The 15,934-nt window shown below is 34.2% G+C and overlaps 2 protein-coding genes across 2 annotated transcripts in view; one reads left to right on the forward strand and one right to left on the reverse strand.

Annotated features, from left to right (window-relative positions):
• Positions 1-15,934, reverse strand: part of LOC122502398 (CUGBP Elav-like family member 4) — an 829,562-nt gene that overhangs the window by 777,241 nt on the left and 36,387 nt on the right. The window lies entirely within an intron of this gene.
• On the forward strand, positions 12,459-14,634 carry LOC122502407. Its single transcript, XM_043612439.1, has 2 exons — positions 12,459-13,710; positions 13,856-14,634. The coding sequence occupies exons 1-2, from the start codon at positions 12,459-12,461 to the stop codon at positions 14,632-14,634; spliced, it is 2,031 nt and encodes a 676-aa protein (XP_043468374.1).

A 15,934-nucleotide genomic window follows, 5' to 3' on the forward strand; every position in this document is an offset into this window, starting at 1 on the left:
GTGGCAGAAGGCAAGTATCACTTTGTGAAGCACACCATGTCAGTGGTGTTCCCATCAAAAAATTGTTCATAATATTAATATTTTTTAAATATTATTGTATCTCATTTTCAGTTATTACACGTACTTTAAAAACCGCAACGACTTTAACTTAAAAATATAAATTAAATATGTATAATATAAATTAAAAATATAAATCAAGGTTGAAATAACCAAAAGAAAAAGTTGGTTGATCGAAATAGTTTAATAACTGTGAATTTTTTTGTGAGCGCGGTCACGTTGTTCCGTGCTTCGCGGCTTGACATGGAGCTCCATAAGTTCATTGCACACTCACCACAAACAACGTGTATTCTTGAAAACTGAAATACACAATAAGTATTCAAATATTAAGATTATTAGTAGAATTATTTTACCACATTATTGTTTATATTAGTGACAATAAAATATAAAAATAATTTTTTATTCAGGTATTTTTAAGAAATGAAATTTATTTTCAATTAAATAAATTTCACTTTGTTGGTGTTTAACTAGTATTTTTGTTTTAATTTTCGACTAAATTTGTATGTAATAAAAAATGTTTGCGTTAAAAGTAAAAAGTTCACAGTAAAAAATTTTTCTTTAGATTTAAATTTTTGTTATGGAATTTTATTGAAACTAGTAAAATTTCGTCTAAAGCAGAGAATTCGAATTTCCTTGTGTTAGATTAATTAAACAAATTATACAATATTTCTTGAACAAAAAGTTAAAATTGAAAACTTTCCAAGTGTAAAATATTGTCTTCTGAGTAATAAACAGTTTTTTTTCTTCAAATCATCGTTTATGATATTAAAAGAATTAAGGTACTACTACACTTTAGAAGGCTCTTAAAAGACCAAATTTAAAATTTTTTTCTTAGGTCTTTTATTATAAATATTGTGACGAAATAATTTTATTACTTAATATGACTTCAGAATATATTTCAGAATTTTATTTTTTTTAATTATTGAAAATCTTTATAAATTTTTCAAATTTAATTGAAATTAATTTAATCTGACTTTTGATAAAGCGTGAAAATTTAAAATTACCCTAAGTTAATACTGACTACTGTAATAAAATTTTTTTTTGACATTTGAATTTGTTAAAAAAATTTTTTTTGACAATTGAAATGGCTCACGCAATTGAGAAAATGATTAATTATAAAGAAAGAATGGCAATACTTTTAGATAGTTCCGATATTAGAGATATCTGGACATCTATTATTGCTATGCCAGTAGGACAAATAGTGACAATGTTACTTGCAAAACAATTGTCAATTGCAGGAACATTAGAAGTTCTCCGAGAAAGATTGTTCCGAATTGAATTAAGAACAATTTTTACAGATGAAATAGACATTCCCTTTTGTCAAGAATATGACTGTGGGAATTCGAGTAAAATTCTTCTTCTTGAAGCATATACACCGCCCAAAAAGGAAGAAATTCCAAATGTTTGCCAGACAAGGGGTACAGGAGTGACAAGTGATAGTGGTGAGGAAATTGACAGCCCTAAAATTAGAAACTTAGGTAATTTGGGTGAAATTGGCAAAAATCAGGAAATGTTAGCAAGGAGGGGGGAGAATAGTTTATTGTACAGTAGACAAAGTCCTCCAAGTATAAGTCATACAGCAGTCATGACAACAGCTAGTATCCTTACTACCTCGATTTTGACGATGACTTCCCATACACTTTCTTTAACATTACTACAACGGTCATGACTACACCTCAGTCAGTTATTTCGGCTACAATGGCACCAAGTGTCATTAGTTTACAACAATCGGTTTCAAGACTCAGTATTAGTCCCGAAATTAGACAGTTTATTAAATTAAATAAACAAATGACTAATACTCTTCTCCCTATCGATAAAAATAATGACTACAATGGATTAGAAAATAATTTTGAATGGCCACTAAATGACATGAATCCCCATTAAAAAAGAGAAAAAGTCCAACACCATTATCAAAATCAGACTTTTGAACAAAATGACAAGGCAAATGTTTCTCAAACCATTAAAAATAAGGATAAGACAAGAGAAAGTAAACGTGACAGAAATATTCCCCAACCAGTAGAGACAATTAAAAAAATTCTGTCTAAGGGGGGGATATCAAATGACGATAGTGATAGTGAAAATGACTCAGACAAATCCGACAAGTTTTCGACTAGGGAGAAAAAGAATTCTCAAAACAAGGACAAGTGCAAACGACTAACTAATAAAAAATACAAAGAAAAGAATGTACGAAGGACATTATTTACTGATTCATCAAGTGACTCTGACTCGGACATTTCAAGTGAATCATCATTAAAATCAGACAAAAGTATAGCAATTAGTAGGTCGAAAACAATTAAAACGTTGATTAATTGGGATATTACATTTTCGGGAGAAGACAATGCTGACCCTGAAGATTTCCTTGACAGATTAGAAGATTGTAAAATTTATATAATAATTGACGACGATGACTTAGTACATTCAATCTTCAGTATTTTAAAAGGTCAAGCAAGTCGTTGGTATAGAACTATTAGACGAGAAATTGACACATGGAAGTTGTTCAAGAGAGCATTTCGTCGTGAATTTTTGACAACAGTTGACGACGACGAGGTGATTGACGAACTTAGGGCTAGAACACAAGCTAAAGGAGAAAAGATTGCTTATAAAGGCCTTACGCCCACCTACCGCAGATAATTTGACTCATCGAGTTTAGAATCATTGACTAAATTAGAAAAAAATCTACGACAATATGAAAAAGTTAAAGACTTGGATGACAGATATGTTCCCCCACCATCTAAAAAGAAAATGCTTGATATTGACAAGGATGTAGACGGAAGCCGACTGGAAAATCGATACTTTTTTCGAATGCACATCGGCAACAATTCTTATGAGGCACTTTTTGACCCTGGAGCGATGATATCTGTGATCAGCGACAGAGTGGCAAAGCCATATAGGAATCGACTACAGCCATGCAATGCCTCAATAAGAAGCGCGATTGATGGCAAGACAGAGACAGCAGGGTTATTGAAACTGAATATAACTTTAGACGGACATTCAAAACAGTTTGACGTTAAAGTTCTCAGTTTAGTTACACAAGACATTATTCTGGGCATTGACTTTTGTAAAGCCTGGAATATGGAAGTTCAACTCGGACCTGGTCTCTGAAGAGTATTTGATGGTGATTGACATGTATTCTGTGTCAAGTATGTTATCGAGGATAAAGAAGAAATTTATGCTGAATGTGCTGGTATCTCTGCGTTGACGGAAAAACAAAGAATATTATTCAAGACCTGGTGAGAAGATTAGTACTACCGCCATCGAAAGAACTACCAATGACCAACTTGACTGAACATCACATCAGGGTAACTGACGAAACCCCTGTTTAACACAGACAAAGACGTATGTCGCCAATAATGATTACTTGGTCACAGAAAAATACAGCAGAACTGTATAAGAAAAAAGTAATCGAGCCATCATGCAGCAATTGGAGGACAGCTCCAGTTTTGACGCCTAGAGGGAATGGTGATTTTCGATAATGTTTTGACTTCAGAGACGTGAATAAGGTCACAATAAAGGACATGTACCCATTACCGACCATTGACTCCATTTTGGACAAATTGAGAAAAAATTGATACATCTCAAAAATTGACTTGACGCTAGCCTATCACCAAATTCTATTATCCCAAGAAAGCAAAAAGTATACAGCTTTTGCTATCCCTGGATCAGGACTTTGCCAATACTACCGAATGCCTTATGGACTGGTAAATGCTTCAAGCACATTTCAGAGACTGATTGACTCTCCTTTTGGGCCAGAAGTTGAACCTTATGTGTTCGGATATCTTGATGATATCATCATCGTGACGGACAACTTTGACAAACATATAAAAAGATTAGAATTTGTTTTAGAGGAACTTAGGAAAGCAAATCTGGCTGTTAATCCTGATAAGTGTGAATTTGGATGTTTACAAGTCCGATATTTGGGATATTTATTAGACGAGGAAGGATTACAACCAGATCCAGAGAAGACTGAAGCAGTACGAAGCTATCCACCGCCTACAAATGTCAAACAACTAAGGAAATTTCTAGGAATAGTTGGATGGTATTCAAGGTTCATCAAAAATGACAGTGAGATCAGATTGCCACTTTTTAAGATGCTGCATAAAGGACAACCATGGGAATGGGGAGATGAACAACAGGAAGCCCTTGACACTTTAAAAATGAAATTGACGACAGCACCAGCACTCGCTCGCCCTAACTTCAATTTGCCTTTCACAATCCAGTGTGATGCAAGTAGTTATGCCCTTGGCGCCGTTCTGACTCAGGAATTTGATGCCGTGTGTTGACCGGGGCTGAAAGGAACTATTCTGTGACGGAAAAGGAGTGCCTAGCACTACTTTGGTCTATAAAAAAGTTTAGACCTTACATTGAAGGATATAAATTCAAGGCCATTACTGACCATTCAGCTTTGAAGTGGCTGAAGAATTTAAAGGATCTGACTGAGCGACTGGCAAGATGGGCTTTGGAGATGCAGAACTGGGACTTTGAGATTATTCACAGAAAGGGTACATTGAACCAAGTTCCAGATGCATTATCAAGAATGACCGAAGATGACGAATTGATTGATGCTTTCGAGATTATTGAGGATCAGTGGTACATCAGACGACGGGAAATGATCAGAAAATTTGCAAGCCGATTTCCTGGTTAGAGAATTGAAAATTACCTTTTTTACCGTCATCGCAGTGACCCTTTTATCATTGGTGATGAAGATAGATGGAAATTGGTGGTACCAGATGATTTCCCAATCAAAGAAACGGTCAAAGTGGGACCATGTGGTACTATACCTCGTCAAACTAAAATTTACTTAGGGAAGGACAAAATACCAGAAATTTCAACTGCGGAGGTGGTAAAGGCAACAAAGATAGTATGAACTAAAAATGATAGAGGAAATCTGCGACGTAGAAGTGATAAGAGCTGGGAAGAATATAGTAGTAGGCTGGCTGTCGAAGAATTGGATCGATTTGTCAAATTCTTGGAACCCCAAACATCAATAGAAGTGCAAAAATTTAAGGAACTACAAGCCATTGAAATCGAAAATCAAAAACATTTCATAAGGAAAGAAGATATAGTTTATCCGAATGATGATGATCTGATTTAATCTTGTTCCACGACTCTTCCTGGACCACCTATTAGACCAATTAACAAGGAAGTTGCTTTGACTAGGGAAAATGAAGAATCATATATGAATTCACCAATTATGACTGGGGAAGCATTACCAAGGAAGAAAACATTAGTCATGTTTGATGACTTGATCTCTATTCCAACGGACCCAACAATTGATCCTCCCCCTAGAGTATGCCTCAATTGTTGGAGAAAAGGGCAAAATAAGTCCAAATTTTTTAAATAGGTTACTGAATCATGCTGTGACAACTGTGGTCGGAAATTCCAGACTGTGGCAATCCAGAACTAGGACAAATTTAGATTTCAACAAGGATCAAAAGAGTATACCGACATTATATTCGTTTTCAGCGACCCCGAAAACCCTAAAGTAACGATTTTCGAGTGGATCTGGTAAATTAATAATTATTTTCGTATCACACATATTAGTTAAAAATTAAACCCTATATAAATGTTAACACTTTGAAGTCTATAATGATAGAAGTTTTAGTATAGAAATAAGAAAATAATGTATTCTGGAAATATAGTAATTATCTATTTAGAACGTACTAATTAATAAGTAAACAAAACTGAAACAAGAACGTTTAAAATTGACAATTTTTACAAACGAAATGGGAAAAAAACCAAATGTGTCATAATTTTTGTTATAGAAATCGCAAAAAAATTGCACATTTTTATAGACAAAATAAAACAAGTTGAAAATGTTTGCATGTTTATAGTCAACATAAAAAGAAAGTCGAAAATGTCGCATTTTAATAAGAAAATGGAATAATTAACATGCTGGCGCAAAATAATTTGCGCCCGCTTCCCCTACCCCTGGGTGGGAATGAGTTACTTTGCGCCCGCTCTAAGTGCTCGAAATGACGCATACTTTCCGTGCAGGTAGGACAAAAAGAAAATTTTTTTTCGACATTTTAGGTCCGACAGTTTTAATCCCCCATTTTAAATTTCTTTTATGTATTGAACATTTATGTAATTAGAGTCAATGAATTCTAATTAATAGTAAAAATATACGTGCAGTCTCATTTAGACATAAAAAGTAAGCAGATTCAATGTAAGCACAGTGTCTTCAAAAAAAGACTATTGTGACACAGTAGCAACAATCTAGATTGTTAAGTGTCCGTAGAAAAAAATAGAATGGATAAGAATTTTATTTAAACGTCTTTTAATGCTAATTTCGGATGTCTGATATCGTACACGTGGACATGCTTCTACTTTAAAGTTACAATAAAATATTAAAATTTCTCAACAGTTTTTATTTACTTTTATGTAGGATTTATCTATTATTATAAATTTAATTAATTAATGTAAAAAAATAAATAATAAAAGTAACTAAACTTGCTGGAAAATTTTTTCCAAGTGACCGCTTTACTATAGCTCAAAAACAATGTGTCTCTTGTTCACTACTGTCTGTTTTGTTAATATCTAAGACATTACTGAGTCCTTTCCGGACAGGAATAGTTCCTGTCTAGAAAGCAAAGAGTACTGTCTAAACGAAAAAAAATTAGTACAGGGACCATTCCTGTCCGGAAAGTACCAATTCATGATAATACAGAGGAATAATAATACAGGATAATAATACAGAGGAAAACTCTTCACCATTTTAATAGTAGATTTTCAATAATTAAAATTTAGACTTTAATATTATTCTAATTCCATCTCTTCAATCTGATCACAGATTGATGTAATAGGTCATCTAGCAAAAAGGGTCCACGAGGATACCGTGGCAAGATATGGTTATAACGAAGCTGTAGACTTGATAGATAGGGAATCTGGCAGGAGGGTTGTGAAGCTAGTTCTCTTTGGAACGTGAGAAATGGGAGTGAGATGGAAAGTGAATACCTCATTATGTTGTGGGTGACGCGTGAGTGAGTGAAAAAATTGGACACTGACCAACGTTCGTTGCTATACGAGTGATACAGTCGCTATCGGAACTCAACACGCAGTATGTCATTATCACGCCTCACCACCTCAAATACACTCAGCACTCCAAAACATGCATGTTACATTATATAATAGTACTAAAACGATATTGAGCTGTTGACCAAGTTAAATACTTATTAGAAAATATATATATACTTTTAAAAACTATAAAAATTATAGTGAAGGAGAATAAAACAAAAACATTCTAAAGTTAAAGGCGCTGTTAAGTTGACTTTAAACGCCTATGCGTTCCACCAACATGTTATAAGCCATGGTTAACTAAACGTATACTATGTTCGAAATAACATTACTTTCTCTATTATGATTGGTCAATTCTAACAAAAAGTGTAGATTTTCTCGATACAATTTTGACTTTTTCCCTGATCCCGCTTTAAAAAATTGAAACAGCTAAAAATAAAATTTGTTACTGTATCAAACTTCTGTCTATTACACACCCACACAAAAAAAAAGTTCTGATCTGGGGGTCTCACTATGTAGACTTTATGTTTTTTGGGTCGCTGAATCCGAATCCGAGGTCCATTTAACCCCATCAGATCAGGATTTTGACATAACCTCAAAAAACCAATATGGCGGACACATTTTTGAAAAGTTCATCGGATTCGCTTGAAATTCGTTACTCGGGGGTTTTTGGGGTCGCTGATTACGAATTTGAAGTCTGATTTCAAAAATTCAAAATGGCGGATCAAATATGGCGAACACGTTTTTGAAAAATTCATCGGATTCGCTTGAAATTTGTAACTCTGGGGTTTTTGGGGTCGCTGATTACAAATTTGAAGTCAGATTTCAAAAATTCAAAATGGCGGATCCAATATGTCTGTGTCATTGTGAATTTTGAAAAACCGACATCAGATTCGTAATCAGCGACCCCAAAAACCCCCGAGTAACAAATTTCAAGCGAATCCGATGAATTTTTCAAAAACGTGTCCGCCATATTGGAACCGCCATTTTGAATTTTTGAAATCAGACTTCAAATTCGTAATCAGCGACCCCAAAAACCCCCGAGTAACGAATTTCAAGCGAATCCGATGAACTTTTCAAAAACGTGTCCGCCATATTGGTTTTTTGAGGTTATGTCAAAATCCTGATCTGATAGGTTTAAATGGACCTCGGATTCGGATTCAGCGACCCAAAAAACATAAAGTCTACATAGTGAGACCCCTAGATCAGAACTTTTTTTTTGTGTGGCTGTGTTATTTTTAAAAATTACAATTAAACTCTTTAAAAATTCAATAAATTTTAATAGAATTAGGAAATTAAAATTATTTTACAAACTTCCAATTACTTGTTTATAAATTTTCAATTATCTACAATTTAATTAATAATAACAAAATTAAAATATTTTAAAAACTTAAATTTTTAGAATTTTAAATAAAATTTTTCGAGACTTTTATTAAAAAAATTACCTAATTTAAATCATTTTAAAATTTACTAATTAATAAAAATTGTAATTGTAACTTTTTGTATAAATCAATTCAATTATTTATAAATTATTAAATAAAAAATATTTGAGACTTTGGTTTTTTTTAATTTCTAATAAATTTTTTTTAACAAATTGTATTATTTTTATGTAATATTTTTAAGACAGTTTCACAAAATTTCAATTAATTTTATAATTTTTTAATAAAATTATTTTAAAAATTCAATTAAAATTTCAATTCAATAATTAAATTAAAAAAACTGTACAAATTTAAACTGCACTGAGAGAAGAAAAGCACAGAATCCGTACTGTGACAAACACCGGCCGTGTAAAATGCGTGTCAGTGCCTGTTCTTAATTTTATTCAGTTGGTGTCATTCATAGTTCAGATACTATGCTCAAGCAGCGCGGCGGCGGTACGAACTAATTAGTACAGGATCTATTTCATAGCGATCGACAGATACTGTACTTCTAAACAGTAGCATTTGAAGTACAACATCTGTACCTCAAGCCAAAGTCAAAATCCGTTTCACATTTTAGCACGACACCTATCACACAGTGGCACTGCTGCTGCGTTCAATTGGAGTACAGATGCTGAACTTTTCAATTTCAGAATCTTACTTTTTGGATTTTTCGTCCTGATCAAAAAGTCTAAAGAAATTAAAAATCCAATAAAAAATTGAGATATAAAAATTTAAATGGTTGCCTTGAATAATTTTGTTCTTTTTTTGAGTTGCTCATTTCGCTGACTGTGAATCAAAAGTACATAATTTAATGATTTTATTTTTTAAATTTACTTGTATATAGTTTTCTCGTATGCATTTTAACTTATTCAGTTTTCCTATATACATTTGAATTGTGGGAAATTGATACCGTCCCAACAAATTGTATTATTTTTATGAAAATGCAAAATTTTATCCGAATTTTAAATAACATTATTTAAAATTTGTATTAATTTAAAGAAAATTTTAATTAATGTGTTTATTTTTTAATAAAACTTATTTAAAAAATTGAAGTATCTTTGAACAATTGAATTAAAATTTCTTTGAAATAAAATTATTTGACTTTTCCCTTAATTTCACTGACCTCTCCACAGGATCCATGGCAACGAGCAGGAACGCCACCGATAGAGGAGAGGCCGGCTGCACCGATGGCGGAGTCCCCCAACTCCTGGGTGAGCGGTCAACTTCCGGAGAGGAAAGTGAAGGAAAGACGTCATCGTCATCATCACATTAATTACCATCGTCATCGAAAAGGTCATGTGACGTTGACGCCGATTAAAATTATGACGACAACTACAACGACGACTAAATGTAGTCTTTTTTCTAAAAATCTTTTGTAATTTTATGTTTAGAAATAATAATTATAATATATTATATGTTGTTCTGATTTTTATAATGTAGTATATAGGTAGTTAGATCTATACTTTTAAGGTTTGCGCTTGTATAGAATATACAAGTCTAGACATGTATAAAACTTGTATGGACGTGTCTCCGTTAACTTCTATTGAGCTGGAGTATATTTTATTGCGCATGAGTGAAAACTAAGAGTGGGGTAAATAGTCTACTGCGCATGCGTGAAAATTATGAGTAGGGTAAATAGTCTGCTGCGCATGCGTGAAAAGTATGAGTGTGGATAAATTGTCTGCTGTGCATGCGTGAAAACTAAGAGTGGGGTAAATAGTCTACTGCGCATGCGTGAAAATTATGAGTGGGGTAAATAGTCTACTACGCTTGCGTGAAAATTAAGAGTGGGGATAAATTGTCTGCTGTGCATGCGTGAAAACTAAGAGTGGGGTAAATAGTCTACTACGCTTGCGTGAAAATTATGAGGGGGGGGGGTAAAAGGTCTGCGCATGCGCAAAGGTAGTGGTGGGGATTTTTGGGTATTAGAGTGGGGATTTCAGACTATAAATGAGAGTTTCAAGAGCAAATTTATCATTGGAATCTGTGAGCTCACGCAGAGTAGACATAGCTAAGCTAACACTGATTACAGTATTCCAACTTTTACTTGTCATTATTTTTTGAGTTCTCTTAGATTAGAATTTATTTTGTAAGCGTTTTTATTGTATTGTTCTTTTTCTACGTTCACTTAGATTAGGATTTAGTTTGTAAGCGTTTTATTGTTCTTTTCTTGTGTTCTCTTAGATTGTAATTTAGCTTTTAAGTGTATTAGTTTTGTAAGTGCGTTTTTATATTTTTAGTATTATTGTTTTGTCTTATTCATTATTTTTGTTATTAATACTTTTTTGTGATATTGATTTTTTTGTTTTTGAGAATGCCTGGCAAACGAAAGTTTACCGGTAACGTAGAACCAGCGAAGCGTCCTAATTATGGCACCATCCTTGATAAATGTGAGCTCACGATTGTACTCATCAAGGATGCTCTCGAATTGCTATTGAGTTTGAGCAATGGCGCCAATAAAATTGATTTTGTTTCGCGGTGGGTTGTAGAATGTTCTCGCAACGAACAAGTTCTGACAGGTCTTTTTAAATCCATGTACTTTACGCATGAGAAAAGTCGTTGCCAGATCATTCTGCAATCCATAATGGGATTTCGAGTATTGTTCGAGTCTCAAGCGATAGAGGGCGGTGGTCTACAAGACCCTAACATTAATAACCGCGTGCGATGGGCTGAATGTGAGAGTGCATTTGAATGTCGACTGTATACGAATGTTGTTTTAAATATTGTACACCTAGACATAAGTGCGTTTTTGGATGATGCGGCCATTTTATTTAAAAAACACATTCAAGATGCTTTAAAACAAAATTACCCCATAGTTGTATACGGTGTATTAACAGCCAACTTCAAAAGAGTGCAGAACGAAGAAGAAGTGGTTCAATCAATACCATTCACAGCCAAATCCAGTAGCATCTTCCCGACTACCGTATTGGAGGACTGGTTTGAATCAAACATGAAGCAGCCAATCATGAGGAAGGTCGAGGAGTTCCATGAGAAGGGGTCAAGCTGGAACCTAGTGTCGATAGTGAAATTAGAAATTAATGTAAATAAGTATAATCCAATGCGTGCGAGTTCGTATATCAATCTACCTACACAAATTAAGAATAAGAAAGCGTGTATCAATGTACAAAACGATGACAAAGAATTTTTAAGTGGGCCGTGCTGTCAGCTTTATACTCGCACGTAAATTCTAATGTAACTAAGTATGTTTCTACTTATAAAAAATTCGAAAATGAATTGAATTTTAAGGGTATAGAATTCCCTGTAACATTAAAAAGTATTGTGAAATTTGAATTGTTAAACAATATATCTGTAAATGTCTACGGCCTTACGAAATGGCATGGTAATTTCTCCGTCCACCCTCTTCATCTGACCGCAGAGAAGAGAGAGAAACATGTAAATCTACTGCATGTAGTAGATTCGTATGATGATAAAAGTGTATGCGATGACAATGTAAATTGTGACGACGATATTGACTTTATGAATTTCCACTATATTTGGATTAAAGATTTATCGCGGCAAGTGTCAAATCAATTGTCAAAAAAGAAATGTAAAAAGTATATCTGCGACCGATTTTTACACTACTTCTCATCTGCGGAAAGATTAAATGCGCACGATGAAAATTGTAAACAAAAAAATGTTTGTCGCATTAAGCTACCGAGAACAGAAAATTATATAGTTACCTTTAAAAATTATGTAAATAAGGAGAAAGTTTCTTTTGTCATTTATGCCGACTGTGAAAGTTTACTTCTTCCCGCTGAAGAAGATACAGATAATTTAAGTAAAACCGAGATATTCCAGCGTCATAAATTGTTGAGTATCGGTTATTATGTAAAATGTAGCTTCGATGACTCAATGTCTATGTATGTACCGTGTCTAAGGCAGGAGTTAGACCCTGCCAAGTGGTTTGCTGACGAGTTAAGGCAATTCGCGGAAAGAATTGATAACGTATTTAAAAACCCTATACCTATGGATGCCTTAACTCCTCAGCAAATTGCTGATTTTAAGAATGCAACCGTGTGCCATATTTGTCAGAAGAATATACTAGCGGGTGTTAAAAAAGTTCGCGATCACTGTCATCTTACTGGCAAATACCGAGGTGCTGCGCATGAATCGTGCAACTTAAATTATCAAGAGTGCCAACTCATACCCATTGTATTTCACAATTTAAGCGGGTATGACGCACACTTTATAATTTATGCTGTATCAACAAGCTTTGAAGGTCGAATTGACCTTCTCCCCTTGAACAAGGAGACGTATATCTCCTTTACAAAAAACATCAAGAGGAGTGAGGTTAAATTCCGCTTCATTGACTCGTTTCGATTCATGGCAGCATCTCTTGAGAAACTAGCGTCATACCTTGACGAATATAAAATTATTGAATCCGTATTTGCCAGTACGGTGACGGATTGCGAACAAATAAAATTGTTAACGCGAAAGGGTATCTTCCCCTACGAGTACTTTGATTCGCGAAGTAAACTCGATGAAACAGAGTTGCCAACAAAAGAGAGATTTTATAGTACTCTTTACGACGCTGGTGTAACGGATGATGAATATGAGCATGCGCAAAAAGTCTGGCCTGAATTTAATTGTCAAACTCTTTACGATTACGTTCAACTTTATATGAAAACTGATGTATTATTACTTGCCGATGTCTTTGAAAACTTTCGCGAACAGTGTGTAAAAGCGTACGGGTTAAATCCAGCACACTATTACACTACCCCCGGTTTAACTTGGGATGCTATGCTCAAATATACAAGCATAGCATTGCAACTTATAACCGACATAGACATGATGATGTTTATTGAGTCGGGTATCAGAGGTGGCATTAGCCAGTGTTGTAACCGGTATGCTAAAGCGAACAATCCCTATATGGATCAGTTTGATCCATCTCAAGACCCAAAGTACATTATGTATTTCGATGCCAATAATTTGTACGGTTGGGCAATGACACAAGCACTTCCAATTGGTGGTTTTAAGTGGATTGCCAACCCTGACGAGGCGTTTGACTTTAACGTACCCGACGACTCTTCAGTCGGGTACATTTTAGAAGTCGATCTCGAGTATCCCGAGAGCCTGCACGATTCTCATAAGGACATGCCTTTTTGCACAACTAATGCAAAACCCCCCATGTCCAGGCAGGAGAAATTACTTACAACTCCCCTGTCTAAAGAGAAGTATGTTATACACTATCGTGCATTAAAACAGGCTCTCGGAAACGGTATGAAACTCGTAAAAATCCACCGAGTGCCTAAATTCAAACCAATCCGAATGTTTAAAACCCTACATAGATTATAACACTACCATGCGAACCACTGCAAAAAATGAATTCGAAAAGAATTTATTCAAATTAATGAATAATGCAGTGTATGGCAAGACCATGGAAAATGTTCGCAAGCATGTTGACATTAAGTTGGTTACACACTGGTACGGTCGGTATGGTGCCGAAGCCCTCATCTCTCGACCCAATTTTCACAGTCGAGCGATCTTCGATGAGGACCTTGTGGCCATCGAACTGCGCAAGACTGAGATCCTACTCAATAAACCGATTTATGTGGGTTTAAGTGTGTTGGATATCTCGAAAACGCTAGTCTATGACTTTCACTACAGTTACATGCTCCTGAAATATGGTAGAGCATGTAAACTGTTGTACACGGACACAGACAGTCTAGTGTACAAAGTGAAATGTCAAGACATATACAAAGACATGAAAGACGACATTGACAAGTTTGACACATCTGATTTTTCCGCAGACAACGCGTATGACATGCCGCAAGTCAACAAAAAAGTGCTCGGCCGTATGAAGGACGAATGCAATGGTACAATTGTTACCGAATTTGTTGGCTTGCGGAGTAAAATGTATAGCATACGCGTTGAAGGTGAGGATTTCGTTAAGAAAGCAAAAGGTATTAAAGCAGGAGTCGTCAAAAAGACAATAAAATTTGATGACTATGTACAATGCCTTAACAATTTTGAAATTCAGACCAGAACGCAGTACAATATAAGGTCACGGTTACATAATTTAGAGACAGTCAAACAAGTTAAAGTAGCCTTAAGTCCGCATGATGATAAACGGTACTTGTTACCCCAGAGAACTGACACTCTTCCATGGGGTCATTATAGGATTCCCACAATCGACGAATGATTTATAAAATGTGATTGTAAAAAATAGAAGGTTTGTTAATAAATAATACAATTATATACAATTTCGATGTGTTTATTATTTAAAAAATCCTTTCATATATACATAATAACATATGATTAAAACTTATATAATTTAAATGTGCAAATCGCCCCCAGTAACTTAACGCAAATGCCAATCAACCAGCAAAGCAATCAAAGATTAATGTTAGCGTAGAATCTCTTTATAAATCAAAACTACTTCCAACAACAGACCTTCACAATTCCAGTGCCAACTGATTTAATATTGATTCATTATTAATTCATAATTGATTCATTATTGATTCATAGTTGATTCATTATTGATTCATTATTGATTCATAGTTGAGTCATTATTGATTCATAGTTGATTCATTATTGATTCATTGTTGATTCATTATTGATTCATTGTTGATTCATTATTGATTCATTATTGATTCATTGTTGATTCATTATTGATTCATTATTGATTCATTGTTGATTCATTATTGATTCATTGTTGATTCATAGTTGATTCATTATTGATTCATTGTTGATTAATTATTGAATTAATGTTAATTAAATTTGGCACTGGCAGTGTGAAGGTCTGTTGTTAGAAGCAGTTTTGATTTATAGAGAGGTTTTACGCTAACATCAATCTTTGATTGATTTGCTGGTTGATTGACATTTGCGTTAAGTTACTGGGGACGATTTGCGAATAATAGATTATACATTTGCTTTATCTTCCCACGTATTGTGAGAATTATCAAAGCCAAGCCATTTGACAAGAACTCTGTTTCCACGTGTCTTGAGAATTTTTTCCACAAGATAAATATCTGAATATTTTACTTTAAGAAGTAAGTCACTGGTTGAGTTGATACAACTTGATCCACGGTGAATATTTATGTTGTCCAATTGGGTGTATATCCTTTCTCGAAAACATTTTTATATTTGCTTACTCGAACTTTGTCACCAATTTCAAACTTTGGTCGTCTGAAAGGAATTTTTCTCAGCTTCAGGAATCGTTCTTTTAAAATTTCAACGTCTTCTGAAGTAACATCTTTAGGCTTCATTCCAATTGTTCTATGTTTTGTATTATTGTAGTTGGAAATAAGAGTAGGTAATATGTCATACCAATTGTAATTTCCCCGCAAACTAAATTGCATCTACATTTTTCTTTTTAGTGTTCGATTAAACCGTTCAACAATGAAAGCCTTCATATTACTATATGTTGAGTAAAAATTTATTTTATGCTTTCTCATTAATTCTTCAAATTGTGAGTTATAAAATTCTATTCCTTTGTCACT

The sequence above is a fragment of the Leptopilina heterotoma genome, unplaced genomic scaffold (assembly GCF_015476425.1).
Source record: "Leptopilina heterotoma isolate Lh14 unplaced genomic scaffold, ASM1547642v1 Lhet_228, whole genome shotgun sequence".
NCBI lineage: Eukaryota > Metazoa > Arthropoda > Insecta > Hymenoptera > Figitidae > Leptopilina > Leptopilina heterotoma.